The sequence below is a fragment of the Patiria miniata genome, unplaced genomic scaffold (genome assembly GCF_015706575.1).
Source record: "Patiria miniata isolate m_02_andy unplaced genomic scaffold, ASM1570657v1 HiC_scaffold_27, whole genome shotgun sequence".
Lineage (NCBI taxonomy): Eukaryota > Metazoa > Echinodermata > Asteroidea > Valvatida > Asterinidae > Patiria > Patiria miniata.
The window spans coordinates 3,264,494-3,278,908 of record NW_024037066.1 but is presented as its reverse complement, the minus strand read 5'-3'; the positions used below and the strand labels follow the sequence as shown (position 1 = coordinate 3,278,908).

General features: G+C 38.6%; 1 protein-coding gene across 1 annotated transcript in view; it reads right to left on the bottom strand.

Annotated features, from left to right (window-relative positions):
* Positions 1-9,228, bottom strand: part of LOC119734567 (neurogenic locus notch homolog protein 1-like) — a 74,206-nt gene extending 64,978 nt beyond the window's left edge. Inside the window, exons 1-3 of the mRNA XM_038208104.1 lie at positions 9,109-9,228; positions 2,630-2,935; positions 248-525 (exon numbers count right to left, since the gene is read on the bottom strand). Coding sequence (XP_038064032.1) covers positions 248-525; positions 2,630-2,675 — 324 coding nt within the window. The 5' untranslated portion in view covers positions 2,676-2,935; positions 9,109-9,228. The remainder of the gene's footprint in view (positions 1-247; positions 526-2,629; positions 2,936-9,108) is intronic.
* Positions 9,229-14,415: the final 5,187 nt, after the last annotated feature.

Below are 14,415 nucleotides of genomic sequence, written 5' to 3'. Positions count from 1 at the left end.
TATATAGAGTCAGGGAACCAGACTACAGGAAAATGATTGTTTTTCTTGGTTTTTATAGCATTTTCGAACCCAAAACCTCAAAAAAGTCAGTGTAACTATATTTGCTATATATTTCCAACCCCCCAATTCCATCCATTTCTGAAAATTACAGCAAAAGCAAATGATGTATATTCCCTTTAAACCATGGAGGTAGGAAACATGTTTTATAGGATGAAATTTTTTAAAGTTACAGGGCACAAGTTCATACCTCAATGAGAGAGCCAGCGGTCACCTTCCATTCCAAATAGATCTTGCCGCCGCTGATACCCAACGCAAAGAATAACGTCTGCTGCTGCGGGCCTGATCCGCCATCTTGGTAGATCAGCATGCCATGGTCGTTGCAATAACGGAATTGGAATTCTAGAACAGACTCCGCCCCTCGAAGCTGATTGGTGGATGTGTCTATGATGTCATTGTATTTGATGTACGCATCGATGTCGATGAACTTTTCGGTTGATTGGGTGTGAGAGAAACTTATCAATGAAGCTGTCAAGGAAAACAAAATTAAAAGTCGTAATTTGTACATGAAAGGAAAGAGAAAAGGACTATCATAATTATTTTAAAAAGCCAGAAATTTGCAAATTGATGTGCAACAGAAATCAATCCACTCCAAGTGAGTGGTCAGGTACACAAATTAGGGTCAATTCCCATGCTACAAGTAAATCAAGATAAAGTCAGTGACAAACAGTGGGCTTGATGCCAAACAACATCAGCTTCCACGTTGTTGATGTGAAATGCGGGAATTTCACATTTTTCTATTACAATTCTGCCTCCGAATTTGGCATCCAAGAAGACAGTGCATACAATACATGTTTTCAGTAAACTGCTGTAAAACTCCCTTATCATGTTCCTAGAGATTCAAATCGTTCACCCACTGTGAAAAATATATGCGTAGAACTAGAAACCAAACTTAGTTCCGAAAGTGATCTGGAGCTTGAGTTCAAAGGCTCCTTGCACTACCCCATCAGTGTTTTGTTATCAATTTCACTACTTTGATATCTTTTGGACATCTGTCATGCTAATATCAAATTGTCAAGGCAAAAGTTATAAAAATTCCACTTAAAATTGCTCTTTTATCTTTAAAGCCCATCCAGTTTGTTTCTATATTCTGGCTGAGAAATGTTCCCAGAAGTCGTCTTAGTACCCGGCATGGCCACAGACATTGGGACAACAACCAAGATGTTGTGGTACTCACAGAAATAACGTGACACTAGAGAGGTCCTTAGAAAGGGATTGAAAATCTCACTCCCCCCCCCAGCCCTACAGACACAGGAAGGGGGGGAGGGTGGCGCAAAAAAACGCCAAAGGAAATCTCAGTTCCTTTTGCCTGCTTAGTCAAGGAGGCCTCAACTTTCATATTGTAGCTTTCCAAGTGTGGCTGGTTTTCGCTGGATTTGCAAGTTTGCCCACCGCCACGACTCCCATCAAGTGAAATCACACTTGACTTGTGGGAGGAAACGGGCACGGAAACGGGCTAAAGATCAGGGGGTGTGGGAGGTTGGTCATAATGTTGCTGTCAAAATATAAATCAGCCAAAGAATCTGACAGGGAAAAAAGGGGTTTAGGGGGTCTGACAAGGGGCTCAACTGGGAAAAACATGGTATTCAAACTTTAAAAAAATGAACACAACTTCTGAGTTCTTGGCCATTGAAAGATAATGAGTTTCAAACCAAGACAGTTTGAACAACAAAGACGGAATTTGTATTTTGAACAGAAAAAAAAGACTGAATCAGCATGTTGGATTCTGATACCTTCAGAAACACTATAAGTAATATTAAACAAGTTGGGAGAGAGAGAAAATCGACCAAAGTTTGGTTTTCCCATTATTATATAAATCTCATAAAACTGCATCGAACTTAAGCTGGCCAGTATTGTGTTTTAAATAGTGACTGTATTACCGAAAAGTGGTTTGGTCGTTGGTTTGTCATGGGTTCAGCCACTTGGCAACTTTCAGAGCTGTAAAGTATTAACTTGTGTTTAATTAAAGGTAATACACAAGGAATATTTGCTTTTGCTGTAATTCTCAGAGATTTTTATAGCAAATACACTGACCTGTTTAAGGTTTTGTGTGCATTGATGCTGGAAAAACCAAGAAAGGTGCTGTTCTTGTAGTCTGGTTCCTTGACCCTACTTCAGACAAAACATAGCAATTTGTGGCGTTGGGGAATTGTCAGGTCAGGGCCCAGACTAGCTGGCTTGCACCGCTCATGGATGTGTAACCGTTTGCAAACAAAATGTAGATGAACTAGATTTGGTCAATTGCGTGCAGTATTTGAAAAAAAATCATTTTTTTCCAATGATGGTCGGCGCAGACCATCGTTGGAAATTGATAAAAAAATTCCACTTTTCTTGAAAATGACAGCACACAAGTTGCCACGATTTCACATTATGCTTGACACTATTATTCACGTATAGTCAGGTAAGGTATTTCACAATAATTTTGCAGATTTGTGTTTTGATGTTTTGCAAATGTCGAGTATTACCTTTAACCACCCAAGCTGCTAAAACACTATGAACTCCCTGATCAGGAAAGCTATCAGCTACGACTGCCAAAAAGTTACCACGTTCATATTTATAAGCTTGGACTTACCGCAAATTAACAAGGCGCTGTGAATTATCCAACGACCCCAACTCATTGTTGCCTGACCTCTCCTTGACTACGGGGACGAACTTTGGGTCAACTCCAAGATCTCGGCAATGCAGACAATCTTGGCTCTGGACTGCCGTTCATTCTTGGCATTTCAACACTCTCTCCAGGTCTCCGGATTTAGACCCCTTGGCTTCACATGCAGGCTCGGCTGGGACCCATGTAGGACAATTTGGCTTGGATTCAAGATTTATTAATCGGCTGTAGACTGAAATGACTAGGTTCCTCACTTCGCACTCTCTTGGTAATCTGCAATGAAACATACAGTAGTAATATAATTTGGTTAGTAATATTATGCTACGATTCAAGAAAAGTCTGGTTGCATAGCTACAATTTATCAGTGATGTTCTGTGGACATTTTGAGAATGCCTGTTTGAAGTCATTCTGGCGTGACTAACATGGAGGTCACTGCTGTGTAATACCCATGAGCGTTCATTCTTCTTTTGGGTAACAAACGGGGGCTTACGCATGGTCATGATGTGCAGCCATACAGAACTCACTTCCTACGCCAATCATGGTCCAATGTATGCACTTAAAACTTAATTCTTTTTCTTTTTTAAGCAAAACAACTGATAGCTAAGCCATTTTTTTTTTTACTTACCATGATAAATTCAAATCAAAGGATGAGGTTAAATTCCAATTTTTTTAATGTTTTATATACTGTATTTATATTTTCGTGGAGGGGGGGGGGTGGTTGGTTCCTTCATTTCCTCTCTTAATTTGTTTAAAATATTCAATAAATTTTTTAATTTAGCACCCATCCGCCTAGTATGAGGTTCAGACATTCACATGGGCATACAGGTATCATCGGTTGATACATCATAGCATTTATAAATTTTATGGGAATGAGACCCCGCATGCTAGCCAATCAGTGTGGTCTTTAGAAATCGTGATGTCATTTTGAACAGAAATGTGGACTAAGCTGTGGATTGGTCAATTTGGATGCTGTGTTTTTGTAATACGGGTCATGAAAAATCCGATAGAAGGCGTACGCTGAATGGTCAGAATCTTGAGGTCAAGATACAGTCTAATTTGCATAATTAATGCTCGCATAATTAATGCTCGCATATCATGCATATCATAAACCTTTGCTGTGCAAGGGGGATCTTTTTTAATAGAATACCCCCCCCCCCCCCCCTCACCATGGAATGAAGTCTGAAATAATAATACAGGAGTTAAAATCAGGGAAAAAGCAAAGGGATGGGACCACCGATCAGGAGGATTTAATTTTTTACTGTTAACCAACACCATTCAGTGCTGCAAGTACTGAAGTTTCTCCATCAACATGTATTAGAGTGCAAATTCAGGAATTGACAACTTTAACAAGTTGACAGCATCGCCCGTATTTCAGCCTTGTTTAACAGGTGTTCTCCTTAGCGCGCTTGTTTCTTTCAAAATTGAGGTCAGCTTCTCTCAGCCCTAAACTTAGATAGGAACACGACTTCGCACACGACTTTGCGTTAAGCCTCTCCTTCCTGAAGTTCACATGATGGTGTTGAACGCCACACTGCTGAGTTACCTGCAAGACTATGATATGAATCCAATCAGCTGACTGGAAAAATCGGCCTGTTTTTACACGCTGCCCAATTAAGCATTAAAACCCTAACCCACCTCACTCCTCCAAAATCCTCCTGGCGGTTTTGGAGGATTCTAGAGGATTGAGGATGAATGGTGATTGAATCAAATGAGGATTCTGGAGGATTGAGGATGAATGGTGATTGAAGCACAAGAGGATTTTGGAGGATTGAGGATGAATGGTGATTGAAGCACAAGAGGATTTTGGAGGATTGAGGATGAATGCATTTTGAGGCAGGACTGTCTGATGATTTTTGAAGGATTTGGCGTTGGTTATCCTTCACTTAAACACGAGTGCAAAGTTTTGGGAGGAGGAGGATTTTGGAGGATTGAGGATGAATGCATTTTGAGGCAGGACTGTCTGACAATTTTGAAAAATTTAGGCGGAATTGCAAAATTTTGGAAAATTTTGGAGGATTTTGGAGGATTGAGGATGGTTGTAAGCAACAAGGGCCTAGGGGGTTAGGGTTAAGATCTTTCTTGAAGGTAGCTGTCTCAGACACACACTGATAAAATGTGTCTGCTTTTTTTTTTTTTTGGTTTGACAAATCATGTTTAGTCACAATACCACACCGCGCGCTGTTAAGTATACAGATTTACATGTGTGACAAATGGTTTATTTTTAGCCCTGTAGACCATGCATATGTACATACAGGGTGTGTCAAAAAAAGTATATACTTACAGAAATGTATCAAAAAAGGACGTTTTATAATTTTTCAAAAATCTGTCGTTAAGTATTGATGGACCAAGGTCGTATGCTTTAATTGCCACCATGTCATTCCTCAGCTGTAGGTACCGGTATTTATATTTCCACCTACCAGTATGGATACATTTGGTTTATATTTTGGGATTTGTGCATTTTTTTTAATGCCCTTCTCTGTCAAGGAATGAACACAAAATTAACATTTTGTAAAGCTGAACGGAAAGACTGCATGAGCTTGGTTAGTATTGGCCTACTATTAAGCTGTTGAAGTAAGCTTGAGGATAGCAGGGCGTGAATTTGGGCTCAACCTCACGGAAGCAAGTAATCGCTCCCTACAAAGCTAGTTTTGAGGGTAGACCTACGACAGCAAGTTTATCTTTTACCTAAATTTTTGTCACCTTAACAAATGATGGTAAATTGTTAAATACTGATTCTATAGTTCACAATAAATGGCTGTTAATCCTACACAATGTGAAAGAATCAAGAACTGGAGTTGGATGGCATGCTTGATTTAAATGTGGACGTTGCACGCGACAAATCTCGATGACAAATCCTTCCACTTTAACACTTTTTAAGGAAGTGCTGGAAATGACATTAAAGTTACATAAGTTCAGTCAACTTTAGACCATGGAGCGAGAAAAACTGTTGAAATGGTAAGAGTGAAAACGACATTGCGTCAGAAAAAATGCACATACTGTTGGCAAACTACAAACTTTTAATGTGACCTGCAAGGTCTGACTGACTACATTCCGTTAAGAAACTAAAATGAACACATTGTGTCAAAATCTGCAATTTTCTAAGAAAATCCGCATGGGTATCCATTTTCATGAGGTCATGAGGAACGTCAGGAAATTACAGGAATTAATCTATAAGCTGTGAGCAAGATTTGGGCCATTAAAACGAATACATCTTCAATACAATAAATTTAGTAACATGGAATTTGAGGTGAAGAGAGGAAAATTAATTACACACGTATAGGGTTTTTCCCATGTACATCTTCATTGACATATCTACGTTAGTTCGAGATAAAAGTCATTTAATTATGACAATTTATCACACCCATCAGGTTTCTAATCTCCAAATTAAATTTGATCTAAGCCGTTATCATTTTCATGAGATCAATGCAACATAGCCTTTATCAAGTACGTGTATTTGATTAGGCTTCTGTGCACTTCACAGAACAAATACATCAATGCCTGATATTATTTACTGACTGTATAATACAAATATGAGGTCTACATGCACATACACACACTTCACAAATTACTGTACAAGTTCAATGCTAACGACGTGTCTATTAGCATCAATCAATAACACAAGGCTATTATTATTAAACACGTATGCAACAGTCATGACCTTATTAAATAATCAGTAGGCACACCCACATTATGATAATGAATGTGAATTCTGATCAAGCCTGTTCGATATCCATTTATTATTAAATCGGCATATCATGAAAAAAATATCGGATATCGCGATATTATCGTGATGATGTCATTTTCTCATTCATGGAACAATGGAATAACAAAAAAATACCGAACAGGCTTAATTCTGATCAAACTGTGGCACACATTTGCATCATGATTCATGTTTACTCTTGATTAACAAATCCTCCTCTTGACTCAATTTTTTTTCTGAACATTTGAAAGCAAAAGAAACAGACAGAAATGTTCAATAATTTATACCAATTATGCAGGATAGTAATTTAAGATAAATTCCCCATGCTATTTTCGAGTTTCATCCCGAAAAAATAGTGCTAAATTGATATTTTTCTTTCTAGAAAGTTATTTACTTTTGAATCGGACATCAACTGAAAAAAAAATGGGCCCATGTTATTAAAATCAGAATTATTACTTTACAATTTCTGCCAGACAATAATTCCTGTTTTCGTGGGGTAGGCTGGTTCCCACTCCATAATCAGTATCGATAAATGTACCGACCGGGAGCCAGTCTGCTTGCAAAGCGGATCTTTTGTGACCAAAACAAAAACTGTTTGTTTCAGAGGGTTGCAGACGTCCAAAAAAAAGGGGAAAATGGAGATTTTGTTTGGAATAAAGCATACAAGTTGAACATTTAGTAATAGAAAACAAATTCGAATTTCACTAGGAACGCAACTTTAAAATGAATGTTTGGTGTAAAAATGGGAACCTGAAAGAAACAAAGATTCCAGTGAAATGGTGGAAAAAAATGTTAGGGTGATGTTAGGGGTTCAGTTGCAGCAAAAGCTACATAGAACAGACATTCTTGGCGTTTTTCTCCATGTTTGTTGCTGTAGAAGTTGAGGGAAAAAAATGCAAATTCACGGATAATCCCTGGCTCTAAGAACATCTTGAAGTTGAATCTTGTTGTTGGCCATGGCACAGCCAGACTTTGAAAAAAATGCAGAAAATGGATAAATATTGAGAAAAATAGAATGTTGGAGAAATTGTGACTCCTTTGTTGTGATATTGGAATTTTATTAAAATATTAATCATGCCTTCCCCCTATTTCAGAGATGATAGGGCTTGAATCAAGTGACTTACATGTACTGTAAAAATTTTTTTTAACTGTAACGTTAGTTATACTGATTTACATCACCCCGACGCAAAAATTCCATCTTTTCAATAGTTTAATTGCGGTACCCGCTGCTACATGTATACACATTAGATTTAATTAAACCAGTCAACTGATCCTGCAAGCTTGGTGGTTGAGTTAAAGACTGCACTAGAAAGCAGGAGGTCGTGGGTTCGAGTCTCACCCGAGTGATTTTATCCAACTTTCACTCGGGAGGTAACACACTGAGCATACAGTGTTTACCTCGGTGAAGGGCAAAACCTAATACTGATTTATATCACCCCGACACAAAAATTCCATCTTATCAACGTTAGTGTTAGTTTTCAGTCCATATTACTTCAAGCTGTGCAGGCCTTCCATAGCTGTACAGTTTTACATGCATAGCACTCGATCACTGACATGAATGTCAGATGGCAATGATCTTGATTCTTCTTTTTGATTTTTGAAATTTCTTCCCATGCTTGTCATGCTTGTCCACGCAACATGCTCAAATAAATTCATGTTTCATATAATCATATATAAATCACCAACACAATGTTCATGCAATTGGTAGTAACAAAATATTTCTTTCCAATAATTTTTCAATTTTTTTTTAATCAGGTAGGAATGTTCAAGTCAAATACTCATTCCAATTATGCTTTTGGGAAAAATTCCATTTGGACATGGCTAATTTTTACCTGCAGTGACCTTCTCAGAAAGTGATAACATGTCAAATTTAGCAGGGAATACATTGAAGCATTTACAGAGAAAACACAGAATTTTTCAGACCTGTCTCATAGGGTTTGTGCACAGCGTGTCAAGTGATGTCGAACTCTTTCCATGTTTTCGGTAATCATGTAGCTTAGGACCCGTCCCCGTTCCATGGAGAACGAAGACACTTTTATGTTTTGGGACTAGTAATACAATAGTACCTTTACATTTGGCTACGAAATCATCTTAATAGTTTGCTAAGTAAGATACCAGGTTCAAATCAATATCACTCAGTAAGCTCAATTTTGTGGAAAGAGGGCAGAGTTATGATTTAAATGCAAGGAAATTATGAGGGAAATTGTGGGGTAAAACAATGACGAAGACAACCTGCATGACCCAAGAAGAAAACAACAAGTCTCTGATTGCAAAAAAAGGGAAGAAAGCCACATTTTCTTCAAAAGTATGTTCACTAAAATTACAAAAAAAAAAATGAGACATGATGAGTTCATCTGGTGAAAAAAAAAACTGCTTGAGCCTTTTGAGCCTGCAAAATTCACTTAGGAATTGACTGTCATTTGCACAAGTCATTTTCTAACGGAACTTGTAAAAAATGGAGGTGTCCTAAACTACACGACTACCATGTTTTCAGTTACTATGGAGGGAATTAATGAAGCGAGACCAACAAAAATTACTAAGGCAACAGGTTTGATGGAACGTCCATTCATTTACTGTGCAAAACGACAACGAACCTGACAACGCGAACGGGCAATGCATTGACGGCCGGGGGACGAAATTCAACGTTCAACCGTTTGTAGCTGAGAAGTGAAAGTGGTGTTCAAATCAAACTAAAATACGAACAGAATATGGCTTCAATCTTCAGAAATACTGGTGCATTACTTACAGTTTTAGTGGGCTGCCATGTACAATTTCATACGCAGGAAAATCAGCCCGAAATTAAAAGCAGAAATATTTGAAACCATTCATCGGTAGCGTCATTGTTGATACTACCTGACCCCAAAGCCGCCAGAGGTCACGGTAATGCATAATCAATGAGCTAACTCACGATTCTGATTGGCTGAACGGTTATTGATGAACGAAAGTAGATGGAAACTTGCAATTTTTACATCATTTAATTGATAATGTTGTCCACTAAAGTCCACATACTTGATATTACATGCACATTATCGCTATCACAGTAACCCTGTGTTATATAATATCTGAAACTGGAACATTTAGTGACTAACTTTTTATCACCAACTACACGTTCTAAAATTGCCAACACCCACAGGTGTGCGCTTTTTCATTGGCCAGCAGCTGCAGTCATCATCATGTTCACTTTCCTTTTTTTCGTTCAATATAAATAGAAATAGGCCACATCTTTTTTATTTTAGTGTTAATACCAACAAATTCACAACAAACGGGTTTTCTTTTGTTGGGGAAAAAAAGATCAATAAGCTAATCAAAATTACAAACGGGCCTGCATTGTAAAAATGAAGGGCGGGGCCGAGCAAATTATTATGACTCATACTCTAGCTCTACGAAATCAACCTCATTTCTTTTCTTGATTAACAGCGTCGATTAGCATTCAAATGGTTAGGTTTTATTTCAGTCCAACAGATGGGAAAATTAGAAAGCTTGCCAACAGAGGGCAGCAGATAAGTAGGCATTCAGCTCAGAAATGGCTTGGGGCAGATCGTATCTTGAAAGTGGTGCTTGATATTGATGCGGGGATCCGCACTGGCTATTATGCATCTGCTGCAATAAAACAAAAAGATAAACAAGTCTCTCTTTCTTGTTTTAAGAAATTAAACAAGTGATCACAACGTTAAAAGGACTCGAAGGGGAGGGTTGACCGATAGAATGTGGGTAATTTACAAATGAAAATTATGTCTTTACAGCACTGTGATGTGGTCCAAATGAGATCGAGAGCGCCCCCATAGGCCCAGCCTGCGATGAAACGAAACAAGCCATACAGCGTGGTCCAAAAAACAACGTATACACTTTTTGAGACGCAGATTTATTGGAATTGGGAGACATGTTAAAATTGTTTCAAGATATTCGTAAACTGCAGCATCTTCGTGGTAAATGGTGAAAACGACTCTGAAAATAAAGCCTAAATTAAGAAATGGCGATGGATGGTCAAACACCGTCCACACGCAAGTCTATGAGATATGGTCAATTCAACACACTAGCACTGCACGCACAAAGAACTGCAATAATTGCAATTAGGTCTACATGACTGCCATAGACGCGCACAAACTAGTTTTGGACCATTTTGTTATTTTGTAAATGGCTGCTATTTCCTAACTTGAGCTTTATTTTCAACGCCGTTTTCACCACATACCACCGTGGTCTTGTAGTTTAGAATGACATTAAAACAATTTTAACATGTCTTCAATTTTGAGAAATCTGCCTCTGAAAAAGAGGAACCTTTTAGTGACCACCCTATAATTGTACACTGATATATTCCTGCACTATAGGCCTACACTTTTTTGTAAGATCGTGTCACTTAATTTGCAGAGTTTCTTTTGCTTCGTCTTAAAGGGAATGTACATCATTGGCTTTTGCTGTAATTTTTCAGAAATGAACTATTTGAGGGTAAATATTGTTACACTGACATGTTTGAAGTTTTGTTTTGGAAATGCTGAAAAACCAAGAAAAACACAAATGGTGGAGTAGTCTGGTTCCCTGACTCCACTAAAGATAAAATGGATCAATTTATAGATGCCGGAAAATTGTAAGGTAAATGAACCAGTCTACCTGGCCTGCACCCGTTCATAAACATGTAACCAATAGCAAACAAAATTTGGACTGAAAAAATGGTGAATTTGGAGGAGAAGTTGAAAAAAAATTAGGTTTTTCCAACGGTGGTCGGCCGACCACCGTTGGAAATTTATACAAAAATACCATTTTCTTGAAAATGACTTCACACCAGGTGCCATAATTTTACAGGATGCTTTAGACTGTCATTTACCAACATCCTAGTAAGGTTTTTCGTAAAAACTTGGTAGTTCTATTTTTCGATGTTTGCAAATGTTGTATATTCCCTTTAAAGGGCCTATGAAATGTAATTTTTATAGTGGAATCCTTGAAAATGCACCTTTGTGTCCCATCTTTTTGCTTTTTATGCTAATGACAATTCCATATTCATGAGCAAAGGTGTCATGTCATTTTCAGGCAGAAACCTCCATGTTAAATGCCGCAGCTATTTCAGCACCAACAATTTCCAGAATTTTGGAAATTTGTAAATTTTCGTTTCTTCAGTTATTCGTAGTTGTGTCAGTATACATGGCATGCCGGCAGTAAGCCAATGAACGATATTTTCTGACAAAATTAATCAATGATTTCAATGAACACATTTTTGGGTTCACAATTTGAATAGAAAACACCGAACCGAACGGTGTCTTCCTGAAATGACATCACAGCAACAGCGCCCTCAGTTGTCCGGAAAAGCATGGAGAATTTTAAATGTTTGAAGAAGTGCACGCTAAAAAGGGATGTCAAATAGTTTTCATATAGTTGAGAGGAGTAGAAAGTTGCACAAAAAATGTTTCTAAAAACATATTCACTGAGGCCCTTTGAATGAGCCAGTTTGTAAGGAAAAATTCCACACGATCGATTCAGAACACCTGCTTTTGAATTCCTCAGTGATCCGGTCTTCCGAAATCACCGCGGACTGACCTTTAACTGACCAAAAGGCCGGATTGACGCTAACCCACCCCCACAGCGAGTTAGGAAGGGATCACACGCCCCCTTCCCTTGAGCCTCAACTGAGTATAAAGTCACGCGGTATCGTGTACCCCCGATGCTTCATATTCCAATTATCGTCTTGAGACTATCCGATCTATCCCAGGCTAAACGTTTACTTGTGATCAGGATCAAACGACAAAATGTTAGTAATTATGTACATGTAGTTTACAGTGGCGTTATTGCATTGGGTCCAAATCGCACGGGAGGTGGGGGGAGGGGCATTTTCCGGAGGGGGGGGGGGCTCAATGGGGTTTTAACAATAAAAAGTAGATCTTTCGCCTTTTCCCAATTCTTTGAGGGGGAGGGGTACCCCCTGGCACCATAGCTATTGCCACTGGTTTTTGTAAAAAAAAAAAGTTTGTTGACTGAACACACTTTCAATACGCCTACCTTTTACCTTGAGATAAAGGGGAAAGTGGTCGCAATAATTAACAGAACAGAAAACTGATCACGCTTACAAAATGAACTCTTTACAGTCACGAAATGATTTTTTGGGGGGGTTTTAGCAGGGGGAATATAATTACTGTCTTCGCTTGGAATGACCTTCATGTGCTTATACGTTTCACCAAAATGACTCGCTCCAACAAATTGGCAATTTCGCAGCGAAATGGGTTTTCAGCCTATACCATTATGTTGACCGTCAGTAATTGAAAGGGCGCAAGAGAGTTTAAACAGCGTTATCAAAATCGACTCGATCGAAAACGCTGTACCGTGCAGTCAACGTGTGTAACGTAACATATCCATTATTTAGCTCGCCGTCTATTATACCTGAAATTAGTCCCTTCAAACATACAAACTACTCCCCAATGAGTATTTACAAAAAAAGGACGAAATTGGTAAATAGCTCTGCTTTTCCCTTATAGTACAGCTACACGTGTGGACGAGTGAGACAAGCAATTAAGTGATATTGATGCAAATCGAGCAACGAGCGGGGAATTATTTTTAACGATCTGGTAATCAACATAAAAATTGTCGTAAATATTGAATGTTCTGGAAAATAAAAGTGCAACGGGTGATTTTGGGAGTTCCTTCGAGAGTAGGAAACAAAGCCTCTTTACGGTATAATTTCCTCTTGGTCTTGTTGGGTGATGGGGCTGCTGTGCCCATCACCCTGGTTTTGTTTATGGTTTTGTCAAAATTATGGTCAAAAATCTCTACTTATAACAACCCCTTCCGTCTAACCAATGTTATCGATATTGTTTAATATTTAAACGCACTGGAATAAGTTCTTGAGCTAGGGTACGATCCCAGCCAAACACTTATTGGAGGGGAGTCTCCCCCCCCCCTCCCCCAACTCCCCGCCCCCTCTCCCGAGGTTGCCACCATGTAATTAGTTTAATTGTAATGGAGTCAGGTTGACGTAGCGGTACTTTCCCCGCCTTCCACCGCTGTGACCCGGGTTCGATTCCTACCTAGGCCAATATAATGGATAGAGTTTTCACTCCCTATACGTTTTTTCTGTGAGTTCCTCGCAATCATTATTCTGGGGCTTTTCTCCCACATCTTCGCACTGTCTTCTCTTTACTGGGCCCCTTGGGAGACCAGTGGATTCCACTGAAGGGGCACACTCTAAAAAAGCATTAGTCAGATTTGACTAGAAACCAGTCAAATTTGACTAGCCATTCAGGGTCAGCTGGGTGCAACTGAAAATCAGTCAATCTGACTAGATTTTTCCAGTCAGTATTATTGACTTTGGAAAAATAGTTATGCAAGAAACTGAAATTGGAGTCGAACCCAACTACTTTTTCCAGTCAAAATATGAAGCTTTGCATGTTTAACTAAATTCCTAGTAAATTTTCAATAACTAGGAAAACCAGTCAATATTTTGACTAAGTTGTTTTTAGAGTGCACTGTTATTTCGGTTGTGTACTATATGAACCTAGCAACCAGTTGTGTAAAAAAATTGAACAAGTTGTGTAATATTTTACACAAGTTGTGTAAACAACGGTTTACACAACAGGTAATTGCTAGGTTCATATAGTACACAACCGTTTGATTTTTGCACAACCGAAATAACAGTGGGCTATCCAGTTAAAAAAGAAAAAAAATAAGAAGAAAATAAGATATAATATTGCTCAGACGTATTTTGATAAAACCTCAGTCTGAAATGAAAGCATATTGGCAATGTGATGACGTAGGCCCTTCAAGACTTGTGTCCGTTAACATATTACTTCATTAATTAAATCCCATAGCGAAAACATTATTTAATGCTCATAATGAGCAGAGATTGAGAGGGTGCTTTAATGTGCCACTTCACTGATTAAGCAGCGTGAGATGTCGTTAAAGACGGCATGAATTGAAAGTGAATAAAAGCCGGGAATTTTAGAACCACAGCAATCAGAGAAAAACGTCGAACACTGATGAGAAGAGCTGACTTATGACTAGCATGCAACTGGCCCGAACCTTGCTACATCTTGTAATAATCAAACACCAAAGAAACTTCGTCATCCTTCATTCT